We start from the raw sequence: 25,096 nt of genomic DNA on the forward strand, positions 1-25,096 counted from the left end.
AGGGAGATTAATAGAAATGTGTCTTTTACTCTAATAAATTCTTTTTAAAAATTAAATATTCATTGTATTTTTTGATTGCATCTTGTATTTATCTACAGAGTGGCATCAAATTTTATTTCATTAAAAAAATCAAGATCTCACCAAGACTATCAGTACACTTAAAAAGGTTTTATGAAAGTGAACATTTCAAACAGATACAGAGAGAACAGTATATAGTCCCCTCCATGTATCCACTCCCTGGCTTCAACAATTATCAATTCATGGCCAATCTTGTCCCACCTGTCACCAACTCCCCACTCCTTGGATTATTTCCATAAACATCTGAGGCACTGTACTAATTGATCTCTAAAATCTTCAGTGTATTTTTCTGAAAAACAAGGATTTTTAGGGCCTGGGATTTAGCTCAGTGGTGCCACTGCCTGCCTCACAAGCGTAAGATCCTGAGTTCGATCCCTGGTACCAAAAAAAAATATAAGGATTTAAAAAAATAACCTATGATATCATTAAAAAATTAATAATAATCCTTTAATTTCACTGAATGTTAAATACAAACACACTTTTAAAACATAAGATACAGCTAGAAAAGCACCTGAGGTCTCCTAAGAGAAGAAATTAGAAAGCTGCTCCCCGTGGAGTATTTCAGGAAATAATTACTCCTCGCTGGTATTTTTCTCTACCTGTGATACATCCTTGGAAATGACATTTAGTACTTTTATTACTGCCCCTAGTCAGTACAGCCTCAACTAAGACAACCTAGGAACCGGGTGCTAGTTCTCTAGGCTCCTCAAGCAAAACCAAAGGCCTGGTGACTACATGGCGTTGGCTCACTCACCTAGGCTCTCTGGGTTCGTCTCAGCAGCTTCCAAACCGTGTTTCTCTTCTGCCTCACTACCCACGTTCATCAGGGACTTCTGCTTCATCTCTAACTGGAGGAGGATTTGAACCACATGATTCAGCTGTTCAGACAGGGCATCAAGGACAAACACAGCAAACTACTACCTTCAAAAGCATACAGCATTGAAACCATAGACTTTGTAGCTATTGTCCAACTGCCAGGGACACAGGGCTGAGCTATTTTTGTTTGTCTTGGAAGCATTCCAGGCTTTGAAGTTGTCTAAAGGCATCTGCAAAACTAACTACTTTTCAACTATGTAGTATTGGGAAGGTTGCATACATGAATAACTAGTCTAGTTGGATGTGGTGGTGCAGGCCTATATAATCCCAGGACTTGGGAGGCTGAGACAGGAGGATCTCTGCAAGTTCAAGGCCTGGGGTACACAGTGAGGTCAAGACCAGGCTGAACTACATAGTGAGACCCTGTCTCAAACAAACAAACAAAAAAGTCCAGAACACTGGTGCTAGTGGGGCCTTTAAATCCTATTAATACAAAGAAGCTGAGCTCTAGAGAAATGAAGGGTCTTGCTAGCATCACACATGCAGCTTGATGCAGAAGCTGGACCAAAACCCGATCTCTTCTCTACTCTGAATGAGGGCCCACCTCTACGTGATGATGCAACTTCCAGGAAGAGAAGGGCTCTCTTAGGAGCAGCCTGGGCAATGATCATAGCATGGGCCACAATGTTGACAGCCCAGGCAGAAGGCCACATGTGACAGATGAGAGGTGTGAAGGAGAAGGCTGCATCTCACCTAACTGTTGGCAATCTGTCTAAGCTAAACCACAAGTATAATCTACAAAGTGCCTTATGAATTACCAAACAGCTTTCTACCTGAACTGTTTAAGACAGATGACTTCTTCAGGCAATCTTTTTCTTTAAACTTTACTACTGCCTTGGTTTCTCTGCAACACACTTTTCCGATTCTCCTCCTACCATTCTGATGACAATGCCTTTTAGTTTTGTCTGAGAGATCTGGTTCACTTATATATTGGGTGCTATGTTCTTGTCACTGTGTATTCTGTCTAAAGCTATCTCTTCATAGATACTCACACTTTCTTTTCAAAAGAGAACTACTGCCAGGTGTGGTAGCACACACCTGTATTCCCAGCACTCAGGAGGCGGAAGTAGGATGGGTGTGTGTTCAAGGCTAGCCTGAACTACATAGTGAGATGTCTCAAAACAAAAACCTAAAAATCCAATGAACTATTACAAGTGATTTGAAGCTATCCTTATCTCTGCCTTGAATTTCTGTGAATTAACAGCTATTTAGATTACAGTATGTCAGCTATTTAGATTACAGTATGTCGAATTCTTTTGCTAGATATCTCAATAACAGATCTCTAACTGTACTTACCTCTTCACCCCCAGATCCAAGATCACATTTCCTACTCTGCTCAGCTCTTCTACTACCCCTTGAGTTGCCCACCAGGACTATCCTAAATTCTTCCTTCCTCTTCACTACTCTCATCAATCACAAAGTCCCATTGATTATTTTATCTCCTCAACTGCAGAAATTACCTTCATCTAACTACTGCAACTAGTCTATTGCTTCCAATTTCACTGTCCACTCTTCACCCAGTTAAGGATTTTCCCCCCTCAATTACTGCTGAATATTTAAAATATATGCATACAGGGCTGGGGATTTAGCTCAGTGGCACCGTGCCTGCCTTCCAAGCACAAGATCCAAGTTCATCCCAAAAATAAATAAATACAAAAACCCCACATCTTCTTTATCCATTCATCAGATGATGGGCATTTGGGTTGTTTCTAAAATTTAGCTATCGCAAACTGTGCCATTATAAACAGGGTGTGTGCTAAGGGTTCTCTGGGTTTTGTTTGTTTGTTTTTGAGACAAAGTCTGGCTATGTAGCCCAGGCTGGCCTTGAACTTACAGCAATCCTCCTGCCTCAACCTCCAGAGTGCTGGGATTATAGGCATGTGCCACCACACCCAGCTTATACTGAGTATTTTTAACACTCACCAAATTATGATTTCAAGGGCTCTAAATTATTTTCTGGATAATTCTTTTTGTTTGTTTGTTTGTTTTGGTACCAGGGCGGGACCTTGTGCTTGTGAGGCAGGCACCAGAACCACTGAGCTAAATCCCTGGCCCTCTAAATTACTTTGTATCTGTTCATGATACCAAAGTTTAGTTTTTAAAAAAATTCTCTGCCTTGACATTTCTGTGACACAATTTAGATTACTGAGAAAAAGAGTTGTGACCTTAGTTCTGTGATATCATGGTGAGAAAACCTGAAGTACATCAAAATCACATGGGAAGGAAGCTCTTACCATCCATATTCGAATCCCATCTGCCAAGGAATACACCTGTGCAAAGTCCTCACTCAACGGTGTCTTGCCCCCGCTGTTTACTAGGGAAGAAAGGAGAGGGGAAAATTACATTCAGTTAACACAATTCACTACTACAGGAATAAGCACAAAGTATCCTCTGACTCCCCTAAAATACAGAGGAAGTCTCCTCACACACCTTGGAGACAGTCAGAGAGGTTTTTAAGGAAAAACTATCAGGTCTGGGGCTTTAGCTCAGTGGTTCCGGCACCTGCCTCGAAAGCGCAAGGTCTCGAGTTCGATCCCCAGTGCCAAAAAAAAAAAAAAAAGGATAGAGGAAAAATTATCAGTTAAGGTACAAATACCTGAGTTCCCTATGTTACCACAAACTAACTGATTAAACTATTTCTGAAACAGAAACACTGTTAAAAGTGAGTAAAATATGAAAAGTAAAACCTAAAAATACTAAAAGTAAATTTTTTTACTATTAAAATTGAGTAAAAAATGATTTTACTCATGGGAAACACGGGAAAAAGTTCATGTTACATTAAATAAAAAAGCAAATTACAGGCTGGGGATTTAGCTCAGTGGTTTCACTGCCTGCTGTGCAAGCGCAAGGACCCGAGTTTGATCCCCAGTACCAAAAAAAAAGCAGATTACAAAATAGTATAAATAAAATCTCATTTAAAAAGAGTATATTAAAAATAGATAATATATATCTCTACACACATACAAATATACCTAGATAATAAAGTCAAGTGGACACACCAAAAAATTTAACATACAGGTGCACTGTAAGTGATGAGACTGTAGTTTGTAATTTTTAAAAGCTTTTCTGTACTGTCTCTACATGACTGAGTACTGTTTTTATAACTACACAGATAGCCTCCCAGTTTTTTTTTAAAGACCTTGAGGCTTGCCTTTCTCTGCATCCAAAACCCAAAATATAGTATCCCAGAACATGTTGAAGCATCTGTCCCATCAATGTATAAGGCAGCAAATATTTTCTGAAACCCTAGAATGTGCCAAGCTCTACACCAGGCACTGAGAAGACAGTGCTGAGAAGACATGGTCCCTTCCCTCACACAGCTTATACGCTAGCTGAAAAATTCCTCTCCTTTTTCTTTTTCTTTTTTTGTTTTATGAGACAGGGTCTCAATATGTAGTTCAGACTGGCCTTGAACTCAGCAATCCTCCTGCCTCAGCCTCCCGAGTGCTGGGATTACAGGCATGCACACTGTGCCTAGCTCTCTCCTACATTTCTAAACCGAAAGGGTTCACACCAACATGGAATTAAGGTAACCCAAACAGTTAGAAATAACCCATTTTAAAAAAATAATGAGAAAATCAGGTAGGCAAACACCAGTTTCAACACAGCTCAGAGCTCATGAACAGTCTTTACCTGTGGTGTCTGTATTATAAAGACACTTACAGAAAGAACTGAGACAAAACGTGCCCTCTTTGAACCAACAAGAGCAGTCATTCTAGAAACAACCTGTGTACCTGAGATATTTCTAGTTCCCACATTTGATTGTATGTTTCTCTACTGCAAATACATATGTAGTATCTGAACATGGTTTGAACTTTCCCCTCAAAAGAGGTCTTCTATTTGTCAGCTTTTAGCCCATAGGCTTTTTTTAGCTGTCTTCTGAAAAGTTCCTCAAGTAATAAAGATGGTCCAGTTTCCTTACTATAATTTGATTACAAAAAAAAGAATAGAAGGAAAAAATGGAAACAAAGCTTCTGTAAATAAGGAGGGGAAGAAAGGTTGAAGGGAGCAGAGAGGATTGGGGAAAAAAAGAGAAGAATCAAGATACATTACATACAGGTAAATAGGGAGGGATGGAGGGGTTGAAGGGAGGGCTGGGCAAGGGTGAAAAATAAGAACCAAGAGAGATTATGTAAAGGTGCAAATTTCCAACGATGAATGTCATTACATTGTATACCTAAAATGGACCAATGATTAGAATGAATAATCAATAATGTAAAATAGGAAGAAAAGGTCCAAAGGGGTAGGGGTAGTGGGAGGGGCAGGGGAAAGGAAAGAAGGGAAAGGAAAAATGATGAGAAATGGAAAAAATGGAAATAAAGTCTTTGTAAATAGGGAAGGGTGGAGGGGGTGAAGGGAGGGCTAGGAATGGGGAAAAAATAAGAACCAAGATGCATCTTGTAAAGGTACAAGTTTCCAATGCGAAATGTAATTGTGTTGTATACCTAAAATGTACCAATAAAAGAATTTGAGAAAAAAAAAAAGATATATTATGTACAGGTACAAATTCCCTATGATGAAAGTGATCACTATGTATATCTAAAATGTACCAATAAAATTAATCATGAAAAAAATAAAATGGGAATAGTCACAAAAAAAGAATAAAACAATATATATACTGATTCCCTTTTTCCTTACAATTACCTTACAATTACCTCCTCTCTCCCATTTCTCAGCAGAGATATACTCTTCCATACAACATTTGTTTCCATAAATCATACATGTCTCATTGTAGTTTATTTGAGTGGTTATTGAAAGGAGATATTAAGATTTGAGGAACAGTTGAGATATTTTTGCAATTGGGAAATAAACTCTGCACTGTGAGATCTAAAGGACTGAGCAATACAGATTATAGTGATAACAGTATTGATTACAACAATACCATAAGTAGAAGTACTACTCTAATGCAAGGAAGCATCTAGTCTCACTTACTTGTATCCTCCCTGGAAAGAACACAAACCCTGGCAACATGCTTGGAAAACTTACATCTTATCTTTGGGCAAGCTTTGAAAGATTTTTCCCCTGAATGAGTGTAGAGAGGGACTCTCCCCTCATTGTGGGTCTTTGTTAGGCTACATCAATGTTTGCCACACAGAGATGGTACCCTAGGAACATGAGGAAAAGAAATGGCAAGCAGTAGGCTATCCACAAAGGAAGCCTGGGGGGATGATGGATGCCACAAAGAAGCTGTGAGTCTAACAAGGGAAGTTAGTAGTAACATTTTACTCCTCCTAAATGTGTGTCATTAGTATATTCAATAACAAACATCTGCAGTTTTAATTGGAATTTCTTAGACTGTTAGAGCTAATCAATTCTAAACCAATTTTACAGGTGAGAAACTGAAGTGCAGAAAGGTTGTTTGATTAACCTGACCATGCACAACTTCTGAGTTTCTGAGCCAGGACCATGACCTGTTAAGGTTTCTTTCCATTAAATTTCTTGGTAGTTTCCCATGAGAATTCTGGATAAAGACAAAGTAACTGCTAATTCAGAAACTCAGTTTCTTGTCACACATTACAATCTGCTCACTATAAATTATCCATGAATCTTTTGATTGGCAGGTTAGAAAACAGATGAAGTTTACAGATGGAGAAATGTGGTAACATTTTAAAATATTTCTAAGTTTTCACTTAAGATAGGCCTTCTAAAAACTTAGCAATTAGCCTTCAGATCAAACATATTCCCTGTAATATAAGTTACCATATTTTTGCAGCTTCTCATATAATTCTGGAGTGCGATATACCAGAGCAGCAAAGGTGGCGTTCACAGCTTGATCAATAGTGGAACCAGCAACTATATCTGTCTTTGGGGCCTGTTTTCTACATGCCTGTATGAATCCTTTGAAAAGTTCTGAATATGGCCCACAGAAGTTCTGAGCAGGCTCTGACTGGGCAAAATCAAGGAGAAAATGGCAGCAGGGATCATCAGGGATGTTCTTAACCTGGGAATAAGAAAAAACTCCATCATGTTTAACATATTAATTCAAAATATAAAATATTAAGCGCCCACTAGGCTAAAGCAGAAATATAAAACATGATTCATACTCTCAAGAAGTTTAAATCTATTTTAGGGGAACCAGACAGATGTATAGGTTAAAAAAGGTGAACATAAATAAAACATTAAAAGCATTAAAACTAGTACTACCATAAAGCAAAAGACTATCCAGTGCCAAATGCCTAGAGGAGACACTCAGTACTGAGAATTCAAAGGAGAAAATTCCTGGCAGGTTAAAGTAATTAAGAAAAGCCTCCTGCAGACATGGGGTTAGGGCTGGACCCTGAAGAACAGGCAGGCTTGGCCCTAAAGGACACACCATTAGCAGAGGTTAAGAGTCAGTGGGGAGACTGACCTGGCCTGAAGTCTCAGCTGGGGAGTGGTGGGAACTAGAGTCAGATAGGTAAGGTGAAAGGAGACTGTAGAGAGCCTTGATTGTCACACTGAGGAGTTTAGACTTCACCCTGTGGGCAACAGGGAGCCATTATTGGTGCTTGGCCGTGGAATGACAAGATAATGCAGTGGTTTAAAAAAAAACTTGGTAGGTAGCAATGTAATAATGCAGGTACAAGATGGGGACCTGATAAAGATAGAGATGGAGGAAAGGACAGAGATGAAGATCACAAGGAAGAATCCACAGGGCTTGCAGGTGACTGGACAGGAAGGGCAAGAGCAGGACAGGGATGAAGGAGACATGCGGGAGAAGTGGCTTCTAGGCCTAGGCAAATAATAATGACCATAACAGAAGTGAGCAGTCAGTCAGAAAGACAGTCTGCTTTTATACTTCAGACTTACTAGGAGTGAGGACTTTGAAATGGAAACACCTAATAGGAAGATGGAGATACAAACTGGAGCCTGAGAGAAGAATTAGGGCAGGAAACTGGTATTTAGGAATTACTCCCACAGAGGGGACAATAAAAGGAAGCAGAGAAGATGATGTCTTGGTGGGTTGCAGGAAAGGGAAGGAAGCCTGAATAAAACCTACGCTTTAGAGGAGGAGGAACAAGAAAGGCCAACAAAGGAGGCAGATGGAGCAGTAAGATGTAAGAGAAGATAGTGGACTTTCATGTGATCAAAAGAGAGAGTCTGAAGGAACCTTTAAGAGAGAGGTTACAGATAATAGAAATGGAGGAAGAGTCACGGTACTTGGCAATTAACCACGGAATAATTTGGAAGGAAGCAGGGGAACAAGGGAGGGGAGAAAGGAGCAGAAATAGAACAGCAAAAAGGGAAAGGAGAGACTAGAAGTAGAGACAGAGGGCAAACTTATTTGTTTTTCTGAATATTGCATACCTAAATAAAGTGCTATAGTTCTGTGGAGAACAAAAAGGACAGAATAGGCCCAGGGATTTAGCTCCGTGGTTCTGGTGCCTGGCGTGCAAGTGCAAGGTCCAGAATTCGATCCCCAGTACCAAAAAAAAAGGACAGAACAAATCATTTACTCTAAAGTGTGACTCAGTAGACACTAAAAGTAGACTGGACTTATTTCTTTGATAATGCCATCAAGAGAGATTTACTGGGCACCTACTACATTTCACTAAAGAATTATACATTCTGTATTTGGATGCTCATTGAGCACTGGTCCCTGTGGTACACAGTAGGGAAAACAAACAAGGGACAGCTTCTGCCTCAAAAGTTAACAGCTAATGAGGGTGGTAAGATAAACACAAATGTTTACAACTTAGAGTAATATTAGTAAACAGTTTCTACTCAGACAGAAAAATGACGGATGAGTAAATACCTCCTTCCCATCCTGGTGTGGGTGAGTGTGCCAGCTTGCTTCTAATTCCAATTCTGGACAAATCTGATGCCTAAAGACAGGTTTCCACAAGGGAGAGTTCAGAACTGAAGCCATTTTTGCCTGTGGTATTGCCATGTTACTTCCTACCTCTGCAACGAGAAGGTGGTTTATGAGAATTCTATTTTTTCTCTCAATGTACTGAGATTCTTTGAACTGACAAAGGTTTAAAACAATAGAAGAAATTTATCCACATTTTGCAGAATATAATTGTGATGCCTCATAAACACATATCACAGATGAACCCAAACCATAAACCTGAAATGCTGCTGATCTGGGGGACAACTTCAGTTACAAGGTACCTTTGAAGTGACTAATCTATTTAGTTAACTGAAAACAGAGTATGAACCACCCCTAGGGCATAACAGGCTACTTAAGAATATTAATTATGGAAAGGCATTCATAATTTGTAAACTTGATTTTATAAAAAATAATTAAATACTCACTGTGGGGCTAGAGCTGTGGCTCACTGAGTACAGCTCTTGCCTAGCAGGTTACAGAGCTGTGGGTTCAATCCCAGCACTGCCAAAAAACCCAAACCCAAAACAAAACAAAACAAAACAAAAGAAACACTATCATAGATATAAATAGAAATAGAGATAAAGACTGGGTAAGAACAAATACAAATGTTAATAATAGTTATCTCTGTTAGGATGATTAAACTTTTCTTTGGTTTTTCGCCAATATGTATTTTTTATATTTTATTCTCACAGTCAGAAAAACTCAAGAAATGATATAGAAATAAAATATAGAAAAAAGGCTTATTTTATAAGTCTTGTTCCTTGGAAGAATTTAGCTTTTTGGGGGGTTTGTTTTGTTTTTTTCAGTGCTGGGAATCAAACCCAGGGCCTTGTGTATGCTAGGCAAGCTACTGAGCTACACACTTCCAGCCTTCCTTGGGAGAATTTAGTAACAAGCTGAACAAATTGTTTTAAGATAAAATCTATATTCATATATCTATATATATTTACATAAATATTCACTTATTTAAAAGATATATAATTAATGTAGTCTGTATTTCTGCCTTCTTATTGGAGAACATCTAAATCTACTTATAAGAAAAGATTGGACCGGGGATTTAGCTCAGTGGTTCCGGTGCCTGCCTCACAAGCGCAAGGTCCCAAGTTTGATCCACGGTACCAAAAAAAAAAAAAAGAAAGAAAACATTATGGGGCCAGGGATGCAGCTCAGTGTCCCCGTGCCTGCCTGACAAGTGCAAGGTTCTGAGTTTGATTCCCAGTACTGGAAAAAAAATTTTTTTTAAAAATACAAAAAAATTTAAAAGATTATGATGCTGTTAAAAAACAAAAAACTTCTCTCTCCTACTTGTCTTCCACAGAGGGAATCCACAGCAGCCTCTGTGATGTGGTCCAAAGTCTGAGTCAAGAAACTTCCTGACAATGGTATCATTGTTCAATCTGTTCTGGTTTGGGTGTAAGGATACTGAAAAGGAAGAGTATCAATACCTTTGCTCTGCTGTCATTGCTGGACAATCTACAAGAGAGGTAACACCTTGCTCTTCAGCATAATTGTAAGGAGATGGGAAAGGGCAGGGCTGTGGACTTACGATGCACAGACTTGAGTGCCATACACTGGGAGGAAAGGCGCCCCATCAGCCGAGAGACAAGGAGTTGTAAATCCAAACCCCAAGACACTGCAACATCAGGCAGGCCATAGGCAGTGACAGTGAATTTGTAGCCCCACTCATTGTTGCTGCTGTCAGAGTGGAAAAGGAACTGCAGCCGAGGACCATCCTTAAAGGTCACTTTCTAGAACAAACAACAGTCCATGTGGTCAAACAGATGTCAGGAGGCACCATTTCAGTAGTAAGAATGCTCTTTGTGACTCAAAACATCTAAATTTAACAGTGCTCTTTATTTCCACAAGTCCAAAACTACTAAAGGAGAAAGTACAAAGGCATGACTGAACATAAAATTCACAACTACTTCAAGAAATTGCAGAGAAATGCTGCTCAGCATTCTCAACTGTAGACAACCATGTACCCACTACCTACTCAGCTAGAGATGCTCACCCAGTCCTTTGTTCCCAGTCAAAACTCCTGACACTAGAGAAGGTCAGCTGTCTGAGGCAGGTCTTTACCTCTAGCCCCAAGGTCAAGCACACTAACTGTGGGCTGAACTCCTGGTTTTTACCACAGGCTGGGCTCTCCTGCTGGACCCACTGGCCCTTTTTTGCTATGAGCGATAGCTTTTCATTTACTCCAGACAATGCTAATAGAGACTAGTGGTTTTTGCAAACTTTTCCTATAAAGAACCAGAGAGCCAGTATTTTAGATTCTACAGGCTACATAGTCTCTACTATGACTGCTCAGCTCTGCCACTGCAGTGCAAGAGACTATAAATGAAACACATGGTTGTGTTCCAAAAAACTCTTATTTACAAAATAGGTGAGAGATTGAAGTTTGTGGGACTCTGATATAACCCTTCCTTTTATAAAAGTGTAACATAATTGCTGCCTTCAAAGACCGTAGCTTTATTGCCTGAGGGCTGACCGGGGAGAATTACTGCAGAAGTAAGTATTTGATCTCTTTCTGGGAATACCACTTACCTTGGGCCATTTATAAGTGCCAACTTTCGTGTCATAGCGTGTTTTCCCACCTCTAGCATCAGTAAATTCCAGATAATCATACCTGTGAAGGAATGATCATTATTACTTTCCTTCTCTCATTTTTGATTCTTTTTTCGCTTAGGGAAAAAGAACATGTGAATCTTACCTCTTCTCAGTTTCACATCTCTCATCAAATTCCACCTCAAAATAGGTTGCCCCTGGGCTAACAAAGACGGACACCTCATGGCAGTTATTTTCATAGTTGTGGGCAGATTCCTTGGTCCATGTATGCAGTACCACAGGCTGTTCCTGCTGCCACGTCTCCACATCCAGCTAGGCAAACAAAGGAGCCAAGAGAAAACAGTGTTCATCACTGCATGGCCAGCCATGTGCAACAGACTGTTTCGGTATCAGGGCTGCAGGCAGCCAGGCTTTGACAGCTCCGTACCAACCATCACACAGCTGAAAGACACACTTGGCCTTTCTGCCCCCAGAGATCAACAGACATCCATCACTCTGCACAGCAGACATGTGCTTTTCCTACAGTATAGGAACCTTGTGACCAGCTTTAATCTCTTAATCTTTCAGCTATGACAGAATTTCTTTTCTTTTCTCTTTTCTTTTCTTATTGCTGGGAGTCAAACCCAGGGCCTTGTACATAGTAGACAAGTGCTCTACCACAGAGTCAATACCCCTGATCCAGAACTATCTCTTAGAAATCATAACTAGTATGGATTTCCAGTAGGAAAAATCACTGAATTAGGGATTTCAAGGTCTCTTGTTCCTGCTTGGGTCTTTGGCAAATTCAAGACCACTTTCCCTTTTTTTTTTCCTTTTATTTTTTGAGTCTTTGCTTTTTTACCTGTTAAATGTTAAATGCCAGATGGCACACGCCTGTAATCCCAGCACTTAGGAGGCTGAGACAAGAGGACTGCTGCAAGTTTGAGGCTAGAATGACCTACATAGTGAGATCAAGGTCACCTTGAACTACATAGTGAAACTCTGTCTCAAAAAAAAAAAAAAAAAAAAAAAAAGAATAAATGTATATGCCCTTTCTACTGCCACAGGGTTGCTGTGAAACTCAAACACGACCATGAGAAAACTTGATGTACTATAAAATTAGGTAAGAGAGACAATTCTTTGATATATCAAACATAATTTGGCTTCCAACATGCATTTTCTCTTCTGAACTTCAATCTGGCTATTTACTTATATGGATTTGACGTGCCTTTGTAATTGTCTTTCTGTAGCTAACTATGACAAATCAACTTGATCAGCATTTACTATCCATGTTGGGAAAGCCACCAACAATTTGCCTTCCACAGGCAATTTATATCTCTCCTGGCTCAGGTGCTAACTTGAGTTACCTTGTTTAGTCCTCCTTCTGGATCACTGCAGAGCTTCTTCAACAGCTCTGTGAGGGTACTGAAGTCTCGCAAAAGTGTGCAGTGTGGAATGTCTAAAGTGCAAAAGTCTAGCAGGAAAATGACCTAAAGGAAGAAGAATAAGCACTTGGCATCTACCTCAGACTCTGCCTGGGGGTGTGGACCGCCAACCCCCACCCTGCTCATACACATAGCTACCATTTTTTCTTACCAGTTGGCGAGCTGCCATCGAAAACACTGAATTACACAATTTTTCTACTATGGTCTTTCCACTATACTGTGACAAAAGGGATTCCAAAATCACTCTCGTGCTTGCCAAAAACTGTACCACATCTACCAAAACATAAAAAAAAAGTTATATCTTATGGAAAATATCACATGCTTAGTTGTCACCAAGGGTAAAGCTGGAGGGGGCCAAAAAAGGTTTGTACTTGGAGGATTCTACAATGAAAGATCGTGAGACCAATAAGCGTCATTCAAATGGTTTCCTCTGGAGGGAAAATCAGTGCAAAATGAGTATTTTTTTGTCTGTGCTATTTTTCAACAAAAGTAGAGACACCACTTCTATAAGTGAAGTTACGTGGCTGAGGGACACAACTGTCAGCCTCCCTTTTCCTTTGCACTACACTAGGCTCTCATGCATTAGGCGGGCCAAACTGACGGGGCGAGCTCTAGGTGGCAGGACCCTACACTAGAACTATGTTTGTCACAGTAGCTGAGATCAAGTTTGATGGAAGTGAATTTTCCCCACAAAACTTCTCAGAATCTGTTGGATTTCCTATCATTTTCTGTGTGTTGATAGGACATCAACCTGAGTATTCTTGGTTCTGGGTTACACCTTGGATTTTATTTATTTATTTATTTAATCCTGGGGATCAAACTCAGGACCTTGCACTTAAAAGACAGGCACGGTGCCACTGAGCTAAATCCCTAGCCCTTGGATTTTATTTTTTTAAGAGTAGGAAAATTTATTGGAGAATAGGAATAAGGAATAGGAACAGCAACTGAGAGACAGGAGGAGTCCCAAACGGGTTGGACTTTAAACACTTAAGACTTTCTTGTTTGGATAAACTGACTAAGATAGGATGACAGTTTCTCCCAAGTGAGATATTAGCTAAGAGTGCTGTATGATTATAAGGCAATGTTTAGGCTATGGAATGATCAAATTCTACAATAAAAATACGTAGGGATACTACCATGGTCAGACAGGAAACCTGGCATGCATATATTTTTTTTTTCTGTTTTTAGGAGATAAAAATGACCCACAGATGTGAATTGTGGTTAAAAAAAACAACAAAACTTGATGCATGAGGTACTGAAAAGAGAACACTCAAAGTCAAAACCCAGATCCTAGTCTGTTTTCGTAGATCTTCTACTGACACTCACATTTTTCAATAAGGTCCACAGCAAGCTCTTTGGCTCCAGAATCTGTGCTCTTCAGCTGCAGGTAGCACCAGGAGAGTAGGCTGCCTTGGACTGACCAGAACAGGGAGAAGAGCACAGAGCCAATCTGCCCTTGGGCCCCACTGAGCATCAACAGTTCACACTGCAAGGAAGCAAAGAGAAACTGTCCAAACAAGGCCACTCACAGAGCACAGCCAAGGACCACTGGCAAACAAACAAACAGTGTGTACAGGGAATACTCACCAAAGAGCTTTTGGCTCAGCAGTGAGCCAAGAAAGATGGCATTATAAAAACTTACCTGTGGCTAGGCATGGTGGTGCACACCTGTAATCTCAGCACTCAGGAGACTGAGGCAGGAGGATCACTGTGAATTCAAGGTCAGCCTGGGCTACATAGTGAGTTCAAATCCAGCCTGAACTACATAGCAAGATCCTGTCTCAACCAAAACAAACCAAAACAAAAAAACCCAACTTCCCTCTTTCCCCGCAACTTTTCAAAACCTACACGAACATTTTTTGTTCCATGGGACACCTTCTGCAACTCAGGATCACCATTGCTCATTACTTGCTTCTCTTACCTCATCTCTTCTTGCTCTGGTTTCTTTCCCTGAGGCTTCCATCAACTCTCTCTCACCTTCAAAATAATTATTCAACCTTTCATAGCTCTCTAACCAGTACTTTGTTCTTGGGAGTTTTTCTGAAGGGTGAACTGGCCTCGAGAGATAAACTCTTGCACACCAGAGCCATGAGGTATGCTTATATTGGCACTCTCACATAGCTAATGGCCCCAGGCTGGAACAACTATATCTCCAAAGTAAAATGGTTAAGTTGTAGCAAGTGTATATAGAGAATATTGTGTATCAGTGAATATAAATGACAGTACATATATATCAACATGTGTAAATCTCAAAAACATTGTTAAATGAAAAAAACACATCACAGAAGATTGTATGCCATGTGAGCCTACTAAAAGTCAAAACCAACAAAACAAACGTGCTCTGCAAGGATAAGTAGAAAGAAAAACAAAAGAATGATGAACATGAACTTCAGATGGTGGTTCTGTCTGGGGAAGAAAGAGAAAGATGAGCCATGAAAGAGCACGTGGTGGGTGGTCAGGTGTGGTGGTGCATGCCTATAATTCCAGTACTCAGGAGGCTGAGGCAGGAGGATTGCCATGAGTTCAAGGCCAGGCTGGACTACATAGGGAGACCCTGTCTCAGAAAAAAAAAAAAAAAAAAAAAAGAGAGAGCATGTAGGTGGAGAGTCTGGATTTCAAAGATACCAGTAATGTTCTAGTCCTTAAACAGTTATTTCTATGATACCCATTCACATGTATTCACTTGTACATGAATCATTTACAAAAACTGCCTTCATCTGACGTGCTTTTGTTGCCATCCTACTGCTGCTGTGACTATTCTCACAGACATTCTATTACTACCTAGAGAATAAAGCTTTTCCAGGAATCTCAAAGGCTCAGTGACCTCTATTTCTCCCAAAGCTACAGTGAACCCTCGAGTTATGACCGGCCTTACATATGGTCATAACTTGGATTATAACTGGAATTTTATTTTTTAACTTACAGCCAAAGTCTTCGGTTACAACCAGAATGCTGGCCACTTGTGCAGTTATAAACAGACTCGCAAGGCCAGGAAAGTGTATATAAGCATACGTAACCATCAGTATGAGCCCAGATGCACGTGTTTGTGGACATAATTTTGGTCAGTACTTTATATAATTGCTATGATTGCTGCTATCAAAATGGTCCCCAAAAAATCTAGAAAAGAAGCAAAGGAAGGGAAGGTAAAGAAAGCAATCACAATCGAAAAGAAGGAGGAAATTGTGGGGAAATATGACAGTGGCATTTGTGTGACCAATCTCGCTAATATGTACAGCATGTTGAAATCTAACATCTCGACAATCTTATAGAGAAAAGATTTGTATAAGGAAGATAGTGTTGCTAAAGGTGTTACTCAAATTAGTCAGTCACGATCAACAGTGTTAGACAAGGCAGTGAGGCCATTATTAATGTGGATTAACAAAAACAGCTGGTAGGTTATATAGCCTATCTGAGTCTAAAAGCTAGGGCTAAAATGCAGATCTTGTAAAGGACAATCCATCAACAAGTTATAATGGTGAAACATTTCATGCCAGTAAGGGGTGGTTTCACAATTTTAAAGCAAGAACTGGGGTTCACAGCATAACATAGCATGGTAAAGCAGCTAGTGTTGATAGAAGGGCTGCTGAAAATTACATCCACCACTTCAAAATGATGACACAGAGAAATGGCTTTTGCTCTCATCAAGTTTTTAACTGTGATTGCCGGGGATTTAGCTTAGTGGTTCCACCGCCTGCCTTGCAAGTGCAAGGTCCCGAGTTTGATCCCCGGTAGCCCCCCAAAAAATGTACCTCTTCCAAGTTTTTAACTGTGATGAAACTGGCCTTTTCTGGAAGAAAATACCCAGGAGAACATACATTACCCAGGAAGATAACAAAATGGCAGGCCACAAGCCTAGAAAGGATAGGCTAACCTTATTGCTATGTGCCAATGTAAGTGGTGACCTCAAGACAGAGCCTCTCTCGGGCTGGGGATTTAGCTCAGTGGTTTCGCCGCCTGCTGCACAAGTGCAAGGACCTCAGTTCGATCTCTGGTACCAAAAAAAAAAATAAAGCCTCTCTTGTTTTATCACTCTGAGACCCCTAGAGTGCTCAGGAAACATAGTCATGAAAAATAGGCTGGGGTCATGTGGAGATCTAATGCAAAAGCCTGGGTAACAAGAGTTCTTTTTCTTGAGTGGATCAGGGAGGCTTTCTGTCCGACAGTTAAGAAATATCTAGAGGACAGAGGTTTACCACTCAAGCTCTCCTCATTATGGACAATACTCCTGCTCAGCCATGAGATTTGGAAGAATTGGCTGAAGAATTCCCAAGGCTCTCAGTCGAGTTCTCCTCACCTAACACAACTCCACTATTACAGCCTATGGACCAGCAGGTTATAGCTAACTTTAAGAAGCTATACACCAAGGAACTGTTCCTGAAGTGCTTCTGGATGGCTGCAGATACAGATTTAACCCTTAAAGAGTTCTGGAAGGAACATTACAACATCCTTTCCTGTGTGGGGTTAACTGAGAAATCCTGGGCCAATGTCTCTCTAAGCACACTGAGATCGGCCTGGAAGAAAGTGTGGCCTAAAGTTATACAGGACAGAGACTTTGAAGGCTGTGTAGAGGAGCCTGAACCTTCAACTGACCACATGGTTGATGATGTTGTTGCTATAGTCCATAGGCTTGCAGGTAGACAACTGTGATGTTGAGGGACTGGTGGAGGAACACTCAGAGGAATTGTCTACAAAGAACTTCAGCAACTTCTGGCTGAGCAAGAGAGAATGGCAGTGGAGGAGCTTTCTGAACAGGAGGGGGAGTATAAACAATCAGTGCAGCAAAGCTCTCCTGAAATAAAGGAAATCCTGAAAAAATGGACAGAGCTACAAACATTTGTAGAGAAGACCTACCAGAGAAAAAGCCAATTGCTGCATTCACTTGCTTAATGACACTGTCATATCAGAAACAGACAACCTTAGACCAGTTTTTAGTTCTGAAAAGGTTGAGACCTAGTGAGCCAGAAGCAGGTCCTAGTGGCCCACAGATTCTCCAGGACAGAAAGGAAACCAAAGAGCTAGATTCCTGATGTTCTTATGGAAGGGAACTCTCCTTCTAAACAATATCCACCTTCCATTTCATCCTCCTTGCAAGCCAAAGATGTCAACTTGAATGGTAAGTACAGTATGAAATTGTTATTTCTGGTAAACTGGGCACATTTTATAACTTTTTGGTGAATACACTAGGAAAATTATTGGTGTTTCTGGTAAATTAAGCACATTATACAACTCTTTTTTATTATGAAAAGGTTAGTTAGGGGGTGCTTTGAGAGGTTCAGAATGCATTATGGGTATTTCTAATAGGAAAAATAGTCTTGACTTACAACCAACTTGAGTTACAACCAGCCCTCGTGAATGAATTGAGTTTTTAAGTGAAGGGTCCACTGTATTGATCTTCTCCATCTTCCGTCTCCCCTGAACAATGAATTAATTTTTTGAAAGAGGGTCCAGGCTGGCCTTGAACTTGTGATCCTCCTGCCTCAGCCTCCAAAGTGTCCTGAATTTCTTCTGGCCACTCACTCCTATTCTCCTGGCTGATCTTCTCTCTAGATTTCCTCAAGATGCCTAGAGGTGATACCATGATGACTATAGTCATGTCTTCAACTATGACCTGTTTATTATTGATTAGAACTCTCTAGCACTGACTGCTCTCCTCAGTGTGCAGCCAGATCTCAATACCAAAGTCTACCGGAGATCATTCCCCCTTTCAAATACCTGCTCCTCCCCATCTTGTCACAGGCCTCTGCATATGCTGCTCCCTCTACCTGCAGTTCTTCCTTCCTCTTCTGTGTTTGGTGAAGCCTTATTCACAGCCTTGCACTGAGTGCTAGAGTACCACCTTTTCTAAGAAGGCCCTCCTCGGTCCTCTCCCCAGCCCCATCACACAGAATGAGGTATGTTCTCTTGCCAGCCTAAGGGTCCCACTTGCTGATAGCCCCTGCTGCCCAGTCAGAACTGTCTGATCACACATTTGTCTTCTCTCAGGAATGGGCTCCTCTATCACTGTCTCCCTGTACTTAGCGCAGGGCCTCACACACAGCAGACAGCACTATTAAATTAACAGATTTATGCAAAAAATGTCACGCTAGGCACATTTTGACCAGCTTTACATTTTTTTCCTAATCTGACCCACCCTCTTTAGTTTAACCATAAATTGTTTTTCTTGTTTTTTGTTTTGTTTTGTTTTTTTGGTACTGAGAACTGAACCCAGGGAATGCCAGGCAAGCTCTCTACCACTGAGCTACATCCCCAGATATTTATGTGTTCGTTCATTCATTCATTCACTCATTCATTCATTAGCAGAGTCTTGCTAAGTTGCCCAGGCTGGCCTTGAACTTGGGATCTTCCTGCTTCAGCAGGGATTATAGATGTCTACTACCATGCCCAGCTCAACCATAAATGTTTTTATTGAAAGATGATTTAGGAAACTATGTCAATGGCTACAGTGAACTCTGGCCTAGGAGATTTGATGACACTTGTAACTTACTCTGTATCAGAGTATCAGTGAGTTAAAGAGAAGAAAGAACAAGTATTTGATCTCTATATGAGAACAGTTATGGGAAATTTTCTTGGACAAATGCCACTCCATTTTCCCACATGCATCTTACAGCAAATGTTACCAAGTGAAAAGAGAAGACCCAGAGTCAAATGGCCCAGGTTTGAGCAATATTTATGAAAACCAGTGGTGCTTGCCAGTAATGTCAGCAGTTTAGGAGGCTGAGGCAGGAGGATTTAAAGTTCGAGGCCAGCCTGGACAACATAGTAAGGTCCTGTAGCTACTAAGTAAATGAATGAAGGGGTAGGGATGTAGCTCAGTGAGAGTTCCTAGGTGGTGGAAGAAGAGGAAAAGGGAGAAAAAAAGGACAGAAGGGAGGGAGGGAAGGAGGGAGGAAGGAAGGCAGAGACAGAGGGAGGGATGGACAGATGGACAAAGGGAGATAGGTAGGGGAGAGGAAATACATGACAACCCTGAAGCTTTCTGTCCAAAGGCACTGAGGATGTAACTCCAAAGGAAGGATGGACAGGCCAAGAGCTTAGACAAGGCTTCAGGTGTTTGAGGATCAGGTAGAATTTCAATGTGCTCCAGGAGAAAGGGAAGGTGTGGAAAATGGCGGAAATAAAGACAGATATTAGAAGGAGCCACGGTAAGTGGGGAAAAAAGCAAATATTGATGAGCAATAGGTTGGAGTGAAAATTTTAAAGAAGACTTAGATAGGCACGATAATGGAAATAAGCACAATGTGAAGGACAGAACATTAATATGACAGCAAAAAACAGAACACTGATCAAAAAATAAAGTTAAGAATTTCTTCCCCCACAGTACTATGCATTAAACTCAGGGCCTTAAGTACGTTAGGTAAGTATTGTACCACTGATCTACATCCCCAGTCCTTTTATTGATTTTGAGACAGTGTCTCACTAAGTTGCCTGGTCTGCCCTCTAAATTTATTTCTCTTTCTCTTTTTTTTGGCCTTTGAGGCATTTTATTTGTATATGTTTTAGATCTCTAGAAAAAGAATCCTAGTATTTTCCCTCCTGTGTGTTTTCATCTTGTTTCTTCATGGTCTGTGATGCCAGTGGCCTCTAAATTTCAATCCTCCTGCCTCAGCCTCCTGAACAGCTAGAATTATAGCGATTATGCTTTCTTGCCCAGGAAAATGTACATTCTTAAGTCTATCTCTAGAGATTTGAAGCCAGTAGTTTGTGCTAGGACCTGGAAATATAAATTTCTCTCAAATTTTCCAGGTAATCCTGATCCAGTTGAAGTATGAACTACATTTTGAGAAGCAAATCCTTCATGTTAAAAAAAAAAGTGCAGGGCCGGGTATTTAGTTCAGTGGTTCTGGCACCTGCCTTGCAAGCACAAGGTCCCGAGTTCGATCCCCGGTACCAAAAAAAGTGCAAAAACATTAGCATAGAAAAGACTATAGTTTCAGATTAGCCTATACATTTGCTGAGTAATCTTAATTTTTTAAAAAAAATCCAAAATAGCTTTTCACAAAATTCACACACAAATATGCAACTAAGTGCTGGGGTTACTGACTGATACTATCGAGGGAATTGGGACAAATCCATTCCTCTTTTGCACAGGAAGTCTTAACAAGAGCTTCTGTGCTTTTGCTCCTTGCTGACTACCCAGGCGCAGGTAAGAAAGTGCTGCTCACCTTTCTGCAGGGGCTGGCTGGGAAGCCACTGTGCTCATGTACAATGGTCAAGTAACAGAGGAGAGTCACACTGTGAATGAAGGCTATGGGGGCAGCACAGTGACCTCATGTGGCAAAGCATGAAGTAAAGAAGCCAGGGAGGCAGCTGTGAAGTACCTCTCGCGCAGCCACAGAGAGGAGAGTGTTCATGACCGCCAGGACTTCGCTGATGTTCATGCCAGCCAGGTCGCTTCTCTCAGGTAAAAGTAGAAGGCCGCCCGGATCCTTATCACTGAAAGGACACAGACTAGTCACAACACCTGGTTGCGGGAAGGAGATTTCATGTTTTCTATCTTAAAAAGGTCCAAAAAAAGAACCCAGGGAAATTTCAGTGCCAGTTCCATGGGGTGGGAGGAGTTTGGATCAGGAAGACAGGCTGTGGTCTCTGTCCTCCCACAATCACAGACTCATAAATCCTCCAGGCCTTAATCACTTTAACCACCAATGTGAAATACACTTACTCTCATGATTCGTAACTTGACAATCCAGGGTAATAACGCCCCTGTGTCTCCAAATGTTCTTCACATGACATCCCCAAGCTCTAGCATCATCCTTGCTAATCGATTCTGAAAGCTTTTATACAGACAGCCCTTTAAGACTACCATCCATACCAGGTACAGTCCATCTTGTAGGCAGTGTTTGGGGTATTAGTCCCCTCCCTCCTTCAAGAGTCTAGACCTGTAGAAATGCAATCTACAGGTTTGTTAGCTTCTCTGGTAGCCAAAACATGACAAATCTCCAAAGTCTCCCCTTCTGGCTTGCTTCCTCTGTAAACTACCACCTCTGTGCTTTTGTAGTTGGTTTAATCTAGTGGGCTTGTAGCACTGAGTATAGGACCCCAACCCCCCTTGGTTTTAGTTTTTGTCTTTAAGACTCACTTAGAAACTGAAGTGCTCAAAGAAGTCCTCAATGGGTTCAACTCTAACTTGTTTTATAATGGCTGGGACTTGACAAGACTATTATATTATTTAATCATTACTTCAGTCACTCTTGTGCCTATGAACTACTTACTCCAGAGTCTTTCTAGTTGGGCAAGGGAAGTACTAATCCAAAAGACATGAAAAGAAGGGATCACTCAAGGAAACAACTTTGCAGAGGTTTGAACTATTCTACAATTGAAAAGAATTATAAACTTACCTAAAATATGTGCACAGTGAACGGAATGTGAGCTGCAGGGACTGCTTGTGCTCCTGCTCAGAGACATTCTTCTACAAAACCAGAAAGTGTACACTCAGAAACTCTATTCCATGATATCCCACGGACCAAGAGCAGCATGAAATACCACCACCCACTGCTCCTGAGTATGAGGAAGCATTGGTCAGCAGACTCTTCACAGCACCCAGTAAAAACTTAGTCCAGTGCTAGGAGGCAGCACAGCCAACCATCTACACAGAAGGTGGCAAGTGACTCTGGTTCACTGCAAAGGTAACATCTGAAAGTTTTCTTACAAAAAAGCCTGATGGAAATGTCTAGGAAGCAGACCTCCAGAAGACAAATACTCTTCATTACTGGACATGCCATGCCAAGAGCAAAGGGCAGTGATAGAGCACACTTCCTATGAACTGTTTTTAAACAGAATCAAAACTTCCCTTTTGTCCTACAGGTTTCGAGTCTATGGTAACAGACCTCCTGATGGGGTTACTGGGCTGCTTTGAGGAATTTTTTTTCTTAAGTAAATATATGGAACACCTACTGCTGTGCAAACAAACTACTGAGGGGGATCCCAGGGAACTTACAGTCCGGAGCCCTGCATGGCCTAGGATAGTGGGGAAGATAAGATGTAGTCACAATCAACATGATCACCTGGAGAGAGAACTGTTTCACACTGTAACAGGTCAGCAGTGTTGTTCATTTCATCAGCATGAGAAGGGAAAAAAGAACACTCACAACTGCTATCTGATGGGACGGGCAAAGGGCAAGAGATAGGGCTGCTTTGCTAAGAGACCGATGTCATTCAAGAAATTATATGTTCTATTTTTCATGTGGAACACATGCTAGCAAAAAAAAAAAAAACCTTTACCAGCCTCCTGGCAAAGGCTTCCAGTAAAGAAATAGAACAGATCTTTGTACAGGATATTCTACTTGGTAACATAATGCTTCTAGATCCTGAAAGCATCTTTCACCCCTGGTACTTAGTCCGAGTAACATGGAGAAGGGGTCTGGGAAGGTGAGAAAAACCACTTGAGGATTCAAATTTGGTTATATATTCTTTCCAGAGTTATACTGGAATATTTAAAAATAAAACATGTCAAAGATTTATTTCCAATAATGCTAGGTTGTGGTGAGGTACATTACACATGAAATAAGATTAGCCTGACTTTATCATTGTCAAGGATAGGTGACGAGTACATTTGGGGACTGGAAGGATTCATTATACCCTTTAGTCTACTTTTGTATTTGTTTTAAATTTTCCCATAATTTGAGAAAGAAAATGTGGTTGTAGGAAAGTCACAAGATGGAGACTACACTGACTTTTTGAGATAACAGGTTATGAAACAGAGATTAGGACTGTGAACAGTGCCGTGTCCTTCGGTATCTGTGCCTCATGAAGCTTTGCGTACAGTTAGTATCAATAAACATTTGGAAAATTAAACTGACCGTATATTCAGAGAAAGCAGAGCCTAACAGATCTCATAGAATTGAGGAATGGGATCCTGATGATAGTTACCATCATGGTGAAGAGATGATTCCGCCGGGTCTGTCGATCAGGAAAAAAGATGGCAGCTCCATTGAGAAGGGTGTTCCTGACTTCTTGTTTTAATATCTCCATGGGCACAGAGTCTCCATCTACTCTATCTACCACTAAAAAAATGAACAATGGAATCAGCTTTAATATTCCATCTATTCCCTTACAATATAGCTCTGCTATAACTGGCCTACAAACTCACACTCTATTTTATAGTTAATACTAGAGCAAAGAAATACTTGTGCACAGGTGAGGCAGTATAAGAAAATTACTTTTGCTTACATTTAACTAAAACAAAGCCTATGTGACTGAGTTTATTTCACTATTTCTGTACCCTTTTGTGACACGACTTGGCAGAGCATTAAAAATAATGTCAGATGGTTGCACATGTTTCATCCTCAATTTATCATTACAATCTCTCCCCCTCAATCTATTGGCCTCCTCCCAGTATCTTGACTGAAGTTAGGGCTGAACAGTGTGACAGTAATACCCTTCAACATAAGGCAGCTGTACATCTGAAACAAGGAGGAAGAGAAGTCAGTTGATGAAGGAAAAATCCTGAACTCTAAATAACAATTCATAACAGCATCTAAGGAAATGCTCATTTTTCACAGCCGAGATCTCTTTCTGCTGCACATGATCACAGGACCTCCTCTTCTCTACAGCAAGAGGCCTGTGGGCCACCGGCACAGGGCTGCATTCAAGGACACACCAAGCCCCTACCATCACATAAGTGTATGTAGAGTGCCTTGGCAGCCTCCACTTCTCCTAGGCACTGGGTTGAAGGCTTCTCCTCAGGGGCAGCCAGTGCATCTCGCTGCAGCACTGAGAAGCAGCTCTGGAGGAGCTGCAGTAGCAGGGTTTGAGCACAGATGCATTCTTCCCTTGGGCTGCAGAAAGACAAAGAACATCAGTGAGCAAAAGAGCAAGTTGCTTTTATCCTCTAAAGCAGTGATGGTGAACCTTTTAGTTTTTAATGACACAAAGAGCCCACTGTGGCATGCATGTCATGGGTTTGCCACCCCTGTTCTAAAGTCATATAGCTGCCAGCTGGGCATGGTGGCACATGGCTGCAATCTCAGCACTCGGGAGAGAGGCTGAGTCAGGAGGACTGCTGTGAGTGCAAGGCTAGTGTGGGCCTTTAGTGAGTTCAAAACCAGCCTGAGCTACATGGCGAGATTCTGTCTCAAAAAACTAATTAGTAAATAAGAACAAACAAGTAAACAAATAAGTAGACAAACTCATAGAGCTGCCTACAAAGGACTCTCCTCTAGGCGTTAGGCTTGGTGGAACACAGAGAACACTATCCTAAGAGTCTACAAACACAAATCCCGCCTGATGACCCACTGTGGGGAAGGAAATTCACTTCTAATCCTGCTTCTTTATCTGTAAAATGAGAATACATGTTGAGTATCCCTAATTCAAAATGCTTGGAACCAGAAGTGTTTCC

At 41.0% G+C, this 25,096-nt stretch overlaps 1 protein-coding gene across 4 annotated transcripts in view; it reads right to left on the reverse strand.

Annotated features, from left to right (window-relative positions):
- Zzef1 (zinc finger ZZ-type and EF-hand domain containing 1) overlaps nucleotides 1–25,096 on the reverse strand; it is a 140,751-nt gene that overhangs the window by 68,069 nt on the left and 47,586 nt on the right. For all 4 annotated transcript variants that reach the window (XM_013076794.3, XM_013076795.3, XM_013076793.3 and 1 more), the window contains exons 15-28: nucleotides 24,370–24,536; nucleotides 23,629–23,762; nucleotides 22,098–22,168; nucleotides 21,078–21,192; nucleotides 14,086–14,245; nucleotides 12,911–13,032; nucleotides 12,682–12,804; nucleotides 11,481–11,647; nucleotides 11,315–11,396; nucleotides 10,314–10,515; nucleotides 8,690–8,838; nucleotides 6,655–6,895; nucleotides 3,189–3,268; nucleotides 833–926 (exon numbers count right to left, since the gene is read on the reverse strand). In XM_013076794.3, the coding sequence (XP_012932248.1) occupies nucleotides 833–926; nucleotides 3,189–3,268; nucleotides 6,655–6,895; nucleotides 8,690–8,838; nucleotides 10,314–10,515; nucleotides 11,315–11,396; nucleotides 11,481–11,647; nucleotides 12,682–12,804; nucleotides 12,911–13,032; nucleotides 14,086–14,245; nucleotides 21,078–21,192; nucleotides 22,098–22,168; nucleotides 23,629–23,762; nucleotides 24,370–24,536 (1,907 nt within the window). The remainder of the gene's footprint in view (nucleotides 1–832; nucleotides 927–3,188; nucleotides 3,269–6,654; nucleotides 6,896–8,689; nucleotides 8,839–10,313; nucleotides 10,516–11,314; nucleotides 11,397–11,480; nucleotides 11,648–12,681; nucleotides 12,805–12,910; nucleotides 13,033–14,085; nucleotides 14,246–21,077; nucleotides 21,193–22,097; nucleotides 22,169–23,628; nucleotides 23,763–24,369; nucleotides 24,537–25,096) is intronic.

This window comes from Heterocephalus glaber, unplaced genomic scaffold, assembly GCF_053883595.1.
Source record: "Heterocephalus glaber isolate CG9 unplaced genomic scaffold, H.glaber_assembly_v1.0 deba00001564, whole genome shotgun sequence".
In the NCBI taxonomy this organism is placed as follows: Eukaryota; Metazoa; Chordata; class Mammalia; order Rodentia; family Bathyergidae; genus Heterocephalus; species Heterocephalus glaber.